The following is a 14,263-nucleotide window of genomic DNA, read 5'->3' on the forward strand; positions in this document are numbered from 1 at the left end:
ATGGTTTTTCAACTGTCTATAGTTGGCAAGCAGATGGCTTACGCAGATTAACGGCCTCATTAAAGATTAGCTGAGTTTGCCCACTGGTGCACTGACAGGGTGAAACTCTGCTCAATCTTCATTTTGTAGGAGTGAGACAGAAATCAGTTGTTTTTGTGTTCACCTCAGTTAGTAGAAGACGCTGCCACATTACAGGATGTAAGCGGTGTCCGTGTGACTGGAAGTCGGCCAAATTAAACCTCCGCCTCGGGCTCGACAGGCTGGACGCCTTGTTTAGAGGAGTTAGGGCAGAATAATGTGTCATCCCTCATGTACAGTGTGAATGTTCATTCTGCGTCTGAGGGGCGCACAGCAGAGTCAGATCAGTAGGTTAACGAGGTTTGTTGAGACGAGAACCGGGGTCACAAAGGTGGCTCTCTTTTAAGATGGCTGGATCACCATGGTAACTGATGCTGCTAACTTAACCTGGTCCAGAGCAGGTTATGTTGGAGGTATCGGATCAGTACGTAAGAAAGTACCGCCTACTGACCAATCAATTATCGGAAAATATCATCGTCAGTTGTAGAAGATCCCGTGGAGTGAGACGGTCCTCTGCGGAGTGAGATGGTCCGCTGCAGAGTGAGACGGTCCTCTGCGGAGTGAGACAGTCCTTTGAAAAATTATACAGTCCTTTGTGGAGTGGGACGGTCCTCTGAGGAGTGAGACGGTCCTCTGTGGAGTGAGAACGACAAACATCAGATTTATGAGATATAGATTCTATTTCTTTGTGTTTTTTTCTCAACACAACAGAGACTGACTGAAGCTCAAATGTTCTTGTTGTACTTATGAGGTCCGACAGTAAACCTGCTGACCGCTATGAATTCTGTTTTTATATTTCTTATTTGCTCCTAACTTCTGACTAAAACTTTCATACATGTCATGAGAATACATCTAATAACAATAATACAATAATTTAATGAAATATGCAGTTGTAGATAGTCAGAGCATCCCGTGCACTTTCTGGTAATGTGATGTTATAAGCCTCTCAACTTAGGCTATGCATTCACACAGTCAGCGATTTTTTTTTTGCCAACTCATCTATTGTGCATTTGGCAGCTGCAACTGTGCTGCTTTCAGCCTGGATGTACTCTTTGTATTGTTTTAAAATGATAATGAAACATGTCGCTCTGCTGTCAGCAGCCTTGTCCATGTTTGTGAATGCACTCGGAGCCTAAAGCAGAAAGCCCAGATGGGTTGAACTTCATAGTACGATCCTCCAGTCTGCCACTCAAATCTTTGTAAATTACCCAAAAGCAACCACGTTAAGGTGGTTGGATGTTGTTGGATTAGACAGAGAAATATTTAAAGAGTTCATTCAGGAACTACTGTCAAAGAACTGTGAACTGTACGCAGCCCTATTCAATTCAATTCAATTCAATTCAATTCAATTCAATTCAATTCAATTCAATTCAATTCAATTCAATTCAATTCAATTCAATTCAATTCAATTCAACTTTATTTATATAGCGCCAAATCACAACATAGGTTATTTCATGGCACTTAACACATTAACTTCCTTACAGCAAGATGTTACAATATTATACAGAGAAACCTAACAATTCAACAATTCCCACATAAGCTAGGAGGGAAAAAAAACTCCTCCTATTGACCGATCTAACATCAGTCAGCATCTTTACCTGACTGGTTTCAGGTTATGGGAACATTTATTCTTTACTGCAGTCAATTGTGATCAATTGTGATTTGTTTTGTAATTCAAGTTATACTGAAGAACTTTTAATACAAGTTTGACAGTAATCAGTGTTGAGTTATGAAATTTACATTGCAGTGTTTCCCCTACCATTGTCTTGGGAGGGTGGGAATTCCTGTTGGCGGGCCCCAGGAACAAACAAAATACGAACGTACTCATAGAACTGCAGTTACGTCCAGTAACTACTATTGATTTAAGTAGTTCCTGTGGGCTTGTTTCATTTTGACTCATATGAGAGTCATGCATTTTTCAAAGTTAAGCTATCAACGAACAAACTTTGACCTCAACTGGCTGAAAACCAGACCAGAATATCAGCATGTTTTAAATACACCTGACCGGTATCTACAGAAAGTCGTAAGGCTGCTAATGTTAATGTCAGACCCAGAGCTGCACCCCCCACCAAGTAGCGTAGCGATCCCTCCCCCGAAGCAGAAATAGTTGCAGCAAATGTATAGGTTTTCTTCTGAGAATACCCTCCACCCCCTTTTAGTCCTTTACTGTGTGAACCTGTCTGGACCACTACTCCAAACTCTTCTGACCCATATCTGTATTAAACAGCCTCCCTGACTCCTACTGCTGACTCAGCAGGGTGTGAAATGAACTAGAACGCTGTTGGAGGAAAGTTACAGGAGGGTCGTTAACAGTTGAACAAATGGTATAATTTATTCAAACTCTCCACAGCAGGGCCATCTGCTCAGTGGTCATGTGTGCTGATAAACAGCTCCTCTTCCTCGTAAAGTGGATTATTAATACTGTGATTAGGCTTAACCGTCAACTGAAATGTCATAATTGTGAAAACCTTGGCCGTTAATGGTGGAGATTTTGAGTTTGAGCATCTATGGTTGTCAGGACACAAAAGGTTTGGTAGTTGGTACCAATACCACCAAAAAAAGACATGATTCTCTATTCCAGTTCCGATAACAGGGCAAAACATAAAATCAACAACATGAGCATGTTTCAATCTGACCTTCTTTTATTTGAAAAGAAAAATGCACAAGAGAAGGATGAAGCCTTCAAGTTATGGAAGACGTTTTTTGAATGGTGGTGTTTCATTTGACCAGCTCACTGAAGACAACTGTAAATAATAAGTAGTCAAGGCGTGATGAATACAAGACAGAATATTAACATTACAAAAACAATAACAAGTGTTTAAAACAAACAATACCGAATGATATAAAACTTGTTATTTCAGCCGTAGTGCCGAGCCAGGACATGTTAAACAAGTTGGTTAGAACAAGATGACCATTTTCACTGCTCAGGTATCAACTTAAAGTTCAGCATATACAGTGCATCCGGAAAGTATTTACAGCGCTTCACTTTTTCCACATTTTGCCTTATTCCAAAATGGATTAAATCAATTTTCCCCTCAAAATTCTACACACAATACCCCATAATGACAATGTGAAATACATTTTTTTTGAAATTTTTGCAAATCTATTTAAAATAAAAAAATGAAAAAAATTACATATACATAAGTATTCACAGCCTTTGCCATGACACTCAAAATTGAGCTCAGGTGCATCCTGTTTCCACTGATCATCCTAGAGATGTTTCTACAACTTGATTGGAGTCCACCTGTGAACCAATTCAGTTGATTGGACATGATTTGGAAAGGCACACACCGTCTATATAAGGTCCCACAGTTGACAGTGCATGTCAGAGCACAAACCAAGCCATGAAGTCCAAAGAATCGTCTGTAGACCTCCGAGACAGGATTGTATCGAGGCACAGATCTGGGGAAGGGTACAGAAACATTTCTGCAGCATTGAAGGTCCCAATGAGCACAGTGGCCTCCATCATCCGTAAATGGAAGAAGTTTGGAACCACCAGGACTCTTCCTAGAGTCGGCCGCCCGGCCAAACTGAGCGATCGGGGGAGAAGTGCCTTAGTCAGGGAGGTGACCAAGAACCCGATGGTCACTCTGACAGAGCTCCAACATTGCTCTGTGAAGAGAGGAGAACCTTCCAGAAGGACAACCATCTCTGCAGCACTCCACCAAGCAGGCCTGTATGGTAGAGTGGCCAGACGGAAGCCACTCCTCAGTAAAAGGCTCATGACAGCCTGCCTGGAGTTTACCAAAAGGCACCTGAAGGACTGTCAGACCATGAGAAACTAAATTCTCTGGTCTGATGAAACAAAGACTGAACTCTTTGGCCTGAATGCCAAGCATCATGTCTGGAGGAAACCAGGCACCGCTCATCACCTGGCCAATACCATCTCTACAGTGAAGCATGGTGGTGGCAGCATCATGCTGTGGGGATGTTTTTCAGCGGCAGGAACTGGGAGACTAGTCAGGATGGAGGGAAAGATGAATGCAGCAATGTACAGAGACATCCTTGATGAAAACCTTCTCCAGAGCACTCTGGACCTCAGACTGGGGCGAAGGTTCATCTTCCAACAGGACAACAACCCGAAGCACACAGCCAAGATAACAAAGGAATGGCTTCGGGACAACTCTGTGAATGTCCTTGAGTGGCCCAGCCAGAGCCCAGACTTGAACCCGATTGAACATCTCTGGAGAGATCTGAAAATGGCTGTGCACCGACGCTCCCCATCCAACCTGATGGAGCTTGAGCGGTCCTGCAAAGAAGAACGGGAGAAGCTGCCCAAGAATAGGAGCCAAGCTTATAGCATCATACTCAAAAAGACTTGAGGCTGTAATTTCTGCCAAAGGTGCTTCAACAAAGTATTGAGCAAAGGCTGTGAATACTTATGTACGTGTTATATTTTCATTCTTTATTTTTAATAGATTTGCAAAAATTTTAAACAAACTATTTTCACTTTGTCATTATGCGATATCGCGTGTAGAATTTTGAGGGAAAAAAATTAATTTAATCCATTTTGGAATAAGGCTGTAACATAACAAAATGTGTAAAAAGTGAAGCGCTGTGAATACTTTCCGGATACACTGTAGCACACACGAGTACATATGGAGAGTTGGCAGCCATCGAAGTTAAACATTTAAACTGTAAACTGCTGATAAAAACAAATCAACAAAAAACATGAAAAACCATAACAAGGCAAGAACATGGGAAACATTTAGGACAGCTGGGTCATAAGGACATTAATACTCCCCCCAGTAGACATCCCAGTGTCCCACTGGATATAAATACACAATTCGACCTCACAGTATATAAAAAGGCATAGGGGTGTATTTCTGAACAGGATGTCACATATCTACTTCACTGACCGCAGAGTGCTTCAGTGTACAGCAGGGGTCTACTGAGATCTACTCGTGTTTAGTTACATTTATTCACATAGCTGAGCTCCACCCAAATCTGCCAAATAGGGTTCTCATACAGAAACAATAACAAATTGATTGGCCCAGTCTTTACACACCTTTTACTTTATCACCACAGCTTCAATTCTGCAGCAGGTGCATGCTTTGTTCTGTGTGTATTCCTTGAAGTTTTCAATAATCTACAATTAAACATATTTTTCCCGAAATGCGTGACTCTTGTGTGGCCAAAAGTGTCAAATAAAGTGTTAAGAGTTAACAGGAATATTGCCTTTGATCGGGACACCCTGCGCCTCCAGAAAGACATGCACCTTTGCGCTCCAATTTTGGTGTCAATTTTGAGGTAAAGTTTGATCTATATATTTATTCCCACATACATAAATAATTAAAATAAAATTTCCTTCCGATTCATTTTCAGTTAATCATACAAAAATTAAGCTGACTTTTGTCTATTGAACTGGATCTGAATCAAGCAATAATGCTGAGTCTGCAGACAGCTGGGCTGACTCCAGTCTGAGCATAATCTTGGACAGTTGGTTTATAAGGTCGGGGTGTCCTTTACCCCACGAGCTTTAGGGATTTACAGGAGATTGTCAGGCCTGAACAGTAGAGTTCCCCTGACTGATGTGAACTCAATAATTGATAGGATCATTTTGAAAAAAATTCCAGTTAAAGTTTAATAGGGTAAAATGTTGAAGTAATGACATTTTATATACAATCTCTGTAAAAACAATTTTCTGCCCATAATCGAAGACATTAATCTTGGGTGTTGACTGTCCAGCAAAAAAACTGAAGAATCAACATCTTAGAAATTGTAGCTGCTATGTTTGAAGCAGGGGCACAGTGGTACAGTGGCTAGCATTGTTGCCTCACAGTGAAAAGGTTCTGGGTTCAAATCCGGGCCTTTCTCTGCGTACTTTGCATATTCTCCCTGTGCCTGCATGGGTTCTCCCAGTACCCTTGCTTCCTCCCACCATCCAGAGACATGGATCTCAGGTTAATTGGTGATTCTACAAAATGCCTGCAGTTGTGAATGGTAAGTGTTGTGATAGACTGGCAATCTGTCCAAGGTGTAACCTGCCTTTGCCAAAAGTGAGCTGGGATAGGCTCCTCCATCCCCCCCCCCCCCCCCCCAACCCCCAACCCCGTGACCCCGCCCAGGATAGAGCGGGTATAGATAATGGGTGGATGGATGTTTGAAGCATTGTCAGCTTGATTGGTCTTAAGCATGTATATATATAATACATTTATATAATCTATAAAGAAGTCCTCACCACATCTGAACAGATGTGGATGTGAACTGTAACCTGAGTGGTTGATGGAGGAGTACAAACCGCAAGCTACTTCTTGTTTTCTCCGGATATCCAGCGACCAAGAAATTTAAAGCAAATTTTGGCTTGTGTGGATAAACATACAGTTTGATTTTCTCTTTTATTTCACACTAGCAGTATTTTTGGAAGATACAGGTAGGGTGTTTTTCAGCAGTTTGGTGTCAAGGTTTGTCTGTTGACAGCTTAACGTTTGGCTTTTATTGAGGGGGCGGCTCTCCAATGAGGGAAAACATGACTTTATAGAGTGACCATGAGGCCTGAGAGACATTTATTAAAAAAAACAACAAAAAAAACACTTTCTCCAATAACACTTTTTTTTTTTTTACTAAGCCTCAACTAAAAAAAACATTACTTTTATTGTCCTCAAACATAATGTTTGTTAAGTGAACCGTGCCCATATCTGCTGCAACCAATAAATAAAACTGAATTGAACTCCTCTAACAAAGGATATTATAATAATCTTTTGTTAAATGTCTGTGTACTACCGGTTTAAATTAATAATCCTCATTAATCTTAAACACTATATGAAATGAAATGTAATACCGACTAAAGCTGTGTTCAGCAGTTTGAGAAGATCTGATTGATAAACTGTTTTTTCCTGCTATCAACTCCTCTATTGCAGATTTATGATGTACATGCTGTCATTAATGTAGATTTTGGCTGGTTTAACTTTTTATTATGTGTGGATGTTTGATAAAAATGTCTCTTCTTCTTGTCCACTTTCTCTTCCTCCTCTTTCTGCCTGTCCGGATGCAGCATGGAGGAGTGTGACCTTGTGAAGGAGCGACTCCAGGCCATCACTGTAAATCAGCTCACTATCTTCTCAGGACAAACACTAATATTAGACTTCTGTAGCTATACATATCGTTAGGTTAAACATTTGGTATTTGCATTTGTGCATGTAATAGAAGTAATAATAATATGTGCATTGATTTGGAACCGTGAAGATTTTCCAAGTCGCTATATATCGCCAGATGAGATGCGCCATGGTGGTTGAGTTTGAGGCCGCTGAAGGAAACTCTTTCGTTTGCACTGAACAAGCTTCGCATCAGTGTCAATAATTCCTGATAAAATAAATAACGTAATGAGGTGTTCTCTACAGAGCCTGGGAGTGGCCATAGAGAGAATTTTTTTTTAAATTGTACGTTTTATTTAATTCGTACACAATAATACGAATTATTATTCTACTATGTAGAAATACATTGAGAGAGTAAACGATTGCTGTTATTGTAAAATAACATGTTTTCTCGCGGCTTTGATATTATTAATACAATGACATCAGGGAGATTGTTTTCTCTCTTTTACCTATCTCCGGGTCGTCTGAAATGACAGTGTATGTTTGCACTGAGGAAAACTAACTGATACTTTTTTTTACAATTCAGCTGCACATGCCAATTTTTACCGATCAAATCCATATCTGTCATCGATTAGTCAGACTGGCTGTGGTTGTTTAAATGGTAAATGGTCTGTACTAGTATAGTGCTTTATCACCTTAAAGTAAAGCGCTTTAACATGTTTTTCCATTCACCCATGCACACACTAATGAGACAGATCACCATGCAAGGTGCTGCCATCAGGAGCACATTCACACACCAATGGTACAACATCGGGAGCAACTTAGGTTTCAGTGTCTTGCTCAAAGACACTTAGGCATGTAGATAGGCGGAGCTGGGGATTGAGCCACCAACCTTCCGATTAGTGTTCAACCCTCTCTACCGTCTGAGCCACAGCCTCCCTTTAGGCTAACAACAACAACAACAACAACAACAACAACAACAACTCCGTTAACTAAATCCTGCTCTAATATTTACTTTGGTCACATCGTATGTTCCGGTATTAAAGGAGCAGCAGTAGTTTGTGTCTCTATTAGCCTTTTTGGTGACTTTAAATATGTCATAGATTAGTCAAACTGGCTGTGATGGCTACGCGAGCAACAGGAGAAAGCCTGTTGTGCTGTGCTGTCTCTCTCTAAATGAACTTATCTCGTGGGCAGGAAACAATTAAAACGTGGGAGCAAATTCATTAAAACGTGGGAACGAAATGCTATTTCATGCACACGATTACAATTTTTTTTCCCCTCAATGGCCACTCCCGGGCGCCGTAGTTTTCTATCATTTAGCAGTGGCTGTTCCATCAGAGAGGGGTGGGGGGCGCTGATGCACATTCTCTGATTACACAGGGAGAATCCTGGAAAATTAAATTAAAAAACAAAGCTGCAATTACCATTTATCAACATAGTTGCTGCAAAAAACAAAACAAAAAAAAGAGATTTTGGAAACTTGAACTAAATCTGTAAGCTTTACATTTGCGTTCTTAAAATTCAGTCATTTATTAATCTGTCTGTGATGGAACAGGAGAAGCATCGCATCCAAGAGGACATTCGGCAGAAGAAACTTGAACTCGACCATGAGAAACTCAAACTACAGCATCTAAAGGTTCATTACATTCACATGTACAGTATGAAAACATCTATAAATGGTCAGCGATAATAGCAGACAAGGGATATGGTAAAACATTGGGATTGATTCCCTCCTAATAATGTTACATAATTGCAGAAAGCTATCAGTAATCACTCCCTCCAAATGTTGGATCACCAATGTTAATATTCTCAGTCTGCCCAGATCCACATTGTTGAACCTCGTGTCCTTCTGTCCTTTAAACATCAATAGAAAAAGGCTCTGAGAGAGCAGTGGCTGCTCCAGGACTCCACTTCCCATAATGCAACAGACTCCATGCAGCAAAATAGCTATTTGTGTGACCAGCAGCAGACCAGAGCGCTGCAGCTCAGCATCCACAGGTATAAACTCAGATAAATCACATCCCTGATAAACACTTGTATACACACACACACACACACACACACACACACACACACACACACACACACACACACACACACACACACACACACACACACACACACACACACACACACACACACACACACACACACACACACCTCTCACTCCCTTGTCCCATTAGGATAGAAATGGAAGTGGAGTCTCTGGATAGACGGGAGTCAAGGATTTCTACCCACGAGAGCTTCATCCTCAAAAGACTGAAGGCTGTGGAGAAAAGTCCACAGGACGTTATCAAGGTACACACACAAAACAGCAATTTTGTGCCACCATTACGTTGCTCTAATTCATGTGTGTTTTGCAGGAGGCCCAGGGCAGCTTTGTTCCTGGTAAGTCATGACCTCATTTCTGATGTCTCTGATGTTACAACCCGCACTGAAGATGAATCCATGCTAACAGTTATGTATTCTGTCCCACAGAACCTCTGCCAGTCACCACTGTGATACCTCTTGTCTCAGAATCCATCTCTCCACCAGCCAACAAAAATTCAGAACCAAACTCACCAAGACGGAGTAAGATACTTTTTTTGAGATTTATTCGACAGAAATGTGAAGCGTATGAATTGAAATATCCAAGTTTCAGGGTCGACTCATAGTCCTTGAGTTCAGTGGCGAAAAACCCTTAAGAAACCACAGAAAACCTGTTCTGAGTATCACAGACTTGAAACCTGAAACAAGGGTGTGAAAAGCTCATAGTGTGACTGTGGTGAAAGACTAGAGTAGTAGTTTTTTTTCCTAAAATGTAAATGAAGTATATTTAGAACAACAAAATAAACAAAGAAAAACAAAGCACACCTCCCATAGAAACATTTTTATATATATCTACCTCAACATCTGGATCAGGGTGTTTCCTCCTTTCTGAAACAAAGATGTGATGTTAAATGTTAAACTAAACCCAACCAGGATTTTTAGTGCACACTCATCATCTAATTTTAATGATACTCATGGTGAGAGACAACAACAGAAAACAAACAAAAATATGAACGTGGCTCCAAATAATTTACAAAACAAAATCTACTGTAAACATGCATCCATTAATATCAAACACGTTCTATCTGAACATGAATAAATAGTCTGTAATCCAGGGTATTTATCCCGTACTTTAGAAGGTCACAGCATGCAGATTATTCCATCTTCAACCACACACATCTGTCCCTTCTTGTTTTGGCTCAAGAATGTACAGATGTGGTAAAAGACCCCACCAATGATTTGACATATCACTCTGTGAACACACCCGCCACCTCCACTTTCATATGTGGAAATAGCTTTCCTTAAATTCTCCATCTTGTAATACAGTTAATATTTCACAGTCAATAATTCATACTCTCACTGATGAATGAATTATGTGGACTTTTGGGGGTATGTTTTGTTACCTGTAGTTCTTGTTGCTACTGGATTTATGGAATCGTATGGTGTATATACACATACGGGAAACATTAACACAGACTCTGTGTGTCTTTCCTCTTCGTCTTAGCCATGTTTGCCCTGGAGATTAACGTGACGAAGGACATGTTGACGGGGGAGAGCGCCGTGCTTTCTGCTGCAGTTGTTCCTCCTGAAGACGTAAACCAGCACGCCGGGCTCAAGGTGTACGACGACGGCAGGAAGTGTGTGTATGCCCTCGATTCTCAAAAGGTATTTCTACCACTCTAAACTCTGCCACTCTCTAACTCTGTCAGAGTACCGTGTAACTCTATTCACGCTCCACGGAACATGATGACCCAAGAAAAAACACATTAAAAACTTAATATTTAAGCCACAGAGTATAGAGTTGATGACCTGATTACATTTTGGAATTTGAAAAGTAAAGTGGGGACATTGATTGCTGCAGCTTTCTAACAGTTGACCAGTCCTTCCAGGCAATCGCAATAATTAACACAAATTCAAGCAAACTCCGCAATATTTGCAGGGATTTTTTTTATTCCCATGATTTTTCTGCACAAAATGTCATCATCAGAATCTGTGCTGAAAAGATTAACGGCATACAGTAGGTTTTTCCAAACAAAACTCGCTTTATTAACAAAAATAACTCCTCATTTACAAATAGCACAGTTCTCCTCCTCTCATCTCATCATCAAATAAAACCGGAACAAAAGGAAAATCAGGAAGTGACGTGGTTTGTGGGAAATGTGTTCTTCACATTAAAATGATGTGATTAAATGTTTGTGATCAGAGGAAGTGATTCCATATTACTGGATGTTAAATGAGTTTTCTCCACACGTCCAGTTGTCAGAGACGTCTCTTTGTTTGTTTCATCCAGCAGGTCTATGTGTTGAATGAACATGAATTAAACAGCATCTAAAGCTCTTATTTTGACAGCTGATGTAGTCCTTGTTTCTATATTCCAGTCACAGACGGTCTGTTCTGGAAACATTTCCATAAACAAGCTTTTAGGAGCTTTTTGTAACTTTGAGCCTCAGGGTTCTCTAAATTCAATAAATAAATAATAAGATTAAAACTAAAACATTTCTGTGATGTGCATCATGATTTTTTTTTATCACAGGAAGTGATTACATGTCATTGTTTATAAGGTAGTGCTTTAAAAAGAATCACTACAATTTTTTTTCTAATTCCCACAATTTTACTGCAAAAATCTCACTTAAAACTGCAAATTACTAAACAATTTTTGAGAAAATCTTCGCAAAATCTCAACTTTTTTGATCTCAGCAATCACAAAAAAACCTTGCAAAATCCTGGAGGGACTGATTAACAAGCTAACAAGTTTACATTGATACCAGATACAGTATGTTGCATGCACAGATACATATGTTGGTAAAAAAGTATGTTTGGTAATTAATAAGCTAATTAATTAGAAGGAAATAGATTGTTCCTGTGAACACAATAAATCCAGAACAATGCAGAGCAGAAGTTGAATTCACTTCAGTATTCCTGTTAACAATTTACTATCTCTTTGAACATTTGAGTTCTTTTCTCATGGAGCTTATAGCAGAAAATAAGGCAAACGAATAACCTCTTGTTTTTCCTGCTTTTGCAATCAATTTGTCGTTGTGCTGTCTGAATGATGAGTCCTCTCCGTTTCTACCACCAGTGGTCACATGACCAGAGCAGTGTTTCTGAGCTGTCGGCCAAAGAGGTGGAGGACATGCTGAGAAGTGCGACCGTGCATCGCCAAGCAAAGCACCGAAACTACGAGCAAACTCTCGGCGGAAGGGAGGAGCGCTGCTTCCACGAGCAGCGGGACGACGAGAGACACAGAGCGGAAGGGCGTGGCCTCAGAGACGTAGCGGAGGGGTGTGCCCTCAGAGACGGAGCGGAGGGGTGTGCCCTCAGAGACGGAGCGGAGGGGTGTGGCCCCAGAGATCAGGGAGGACGTTACGGCTGTCACCTCCCCAGAAGCAGCTCGGCACAGACGGACCTCAGTCACAGAGACAACTGGCAGCAAACGCTGCATGACGAGCGTCGCCGTCATCCCCTGGACAGCAGGCAGGAGGACAGAAACAGCGGAAGCCATTGCCTTGGAAACCACAAGGAGCTGGGTGCGAGAAACTGTCACAGCGTGCGGGAACGAGGGCCTGCTTACCACCACACAGACAGACCCATCAGAGGCGGGGCTTCCGAGAGAGAGGTACCCAATGGCTACGCTCGTCCCAGATCACATGACCCGGAAGTAGCAACAGCCCATCAACCGCCGCTCTGCTACACTCCAGCCAGTCACATCCCTCTCTGCGATTACATCAGCGTTGACGAGGAGGAACTTTTCTGCTACCGTCCACCGTCCTACCATTCATACAGCCACGACAAACCCAGCGCTCCGTACCGTGACCCCGCCCACTGCTACATAGCGCCCCCCCCCCTCTGCGGAGACGACGCCCCTTACACCATCCTCACCACCCTGGACACCACCGAGCCAATCACCGCCGTCTTCATGGGCTACCAGATGGCGCACGATGACAGCGGGGAGCTTCAGGAGTTCGAGGGCTCCCTGAAGGCCGAGCTGGTCATCATCGAAGACGATGAAGGTAACTGCGGCGATGGCGGCGGTGTGAGGGAGAAGAGCCACGGCAAGTTTCCAACGGGAAGTTACGCCAACGGAAAGACGGGAGCCGAAGACAGACTGACAGAAAGACGGCTCGGACCAGGTATCAGAAAGATCCAGAAAAAACACAAAGCCTGCTGTAGTGTCTGCTGACTGCATGAGCGTCTGATGCCAACTCGGCACCGACCCGGGACGGTCTGCCAAACTAACCACTGATTGTTTTGCCTGATATATTTCACACGGTTGGTGCTTGAAATGAGCTGAACGGTTGCAGCTTTTACTAACTCACCGCTCGGCTACATGCGTGAACGCGAACGTGCAGAATTCCACGTTTTGAAGAATGTAGCTCGACAAGTGGGACTTTTTAAATCATACCCAGTTGTAAAGTTCCAGTAGTCGGCATTTATTATTTCAAAGGAAACACGTGAGCAACGTGAGCAGGGTCGGCTACAGTGACGGTGCCACCAGGTAACATTTACTCGTATGGTTCGGTCTCACTGATTTCATCGACCTCCTTTCCAGCCGCAGGCAGCTGTCTTAAGAAAAAAAAAACAGCAGCACACGACAAACTGCTTCTAAAGTTAGAATTCTGTGTTTTTACACATGGCTGGAACTTTATTTTAGCTGCTAAAGATCCATTCAAATGCAACTGCTGATTATCAGGATCAGCTCGGGACACTGGTGCACTCAAAACAGTCCAGAAAAAGAAGTGCTGGACACTTTCCACCCTAAAGGGTCGCCATCTTGGCTCTGTAGAGGAAGGAGGCGGGGCCACCGACGTAAAGGATTTTTCAAATTAAAGCGTGTGAGGAAGCTGCAGCTGTTCGTGAACACAAAAGTGTTTATTTTCCACTGCTGCTGCTGGACAGAAGAATCAGTGTGTTTATTGAGTGTTAAACAGAGGACACAAAAACGCGTTGATTTCTGGGTAAAATAATTAAAGCTGTAGATATTTTGGAGGGCGATGTGTTCACGTGCTGAGGTCATTTCCTGAAGGTTTGATACTCTGTCTAAATTCCTGCACTACACAGTAAGAGTCTTCACATGGAAGAGAAGTATTTGTTAGGGTACTAAGGGGGAGTGTGTCATCTGG

The 14,263-nt window shown here is 42.0% G+C and overlaps 1 protein-coding gene across 1 annotated transcript; it reads left to right on the forward strand.

Moving 5' to 3' along the window:
* The first annotated feature begins 7,055 nt into the window (after positions 1–7,055).
* On the forward strand, positions 7,056–13,532 carry palmda (palmdelphin a). The gene is made up of 7 exons (XM_069715893.1): positions 7,056–7,118; positions 8,671–8,751; positions 8,986–9,113; positions 9,299–9,413; positions 9,479–9,503; positions 10,648–10,808; positions 12,223–13,532. Exons 1-7 carry the CDS (start codon positions 7,074–7,076, stop codon positions 13,321–13,323), a joined length of 1,656 nt encoding a protein of 551 aa, XP_069571994.1. The 5' UTR covers positions 7,056–7,073; the 3' UTR covers positions 13,324–13,532.
* Positions 13,533–14,263: the final 731 nt, after the last annotated feature.

Source organism: Brachyistius frenatus, unplaced genomic scaffold, assembly GCF_029030835.1.
Source record: "Brachyistius frenatus isolate BFR_SWC_R1_liver_20210118 unplaced genomic scaffold, ASM2903083v1 Contig_149, whole genome shotgun sequence".
Classification (NCBI taxonomy): domain Eukaryota; kingdom Metazoa; phylum Chordata; class Actinopteri; family Embiotocidae; genus Brachyistius; species Brachyistius frenatus.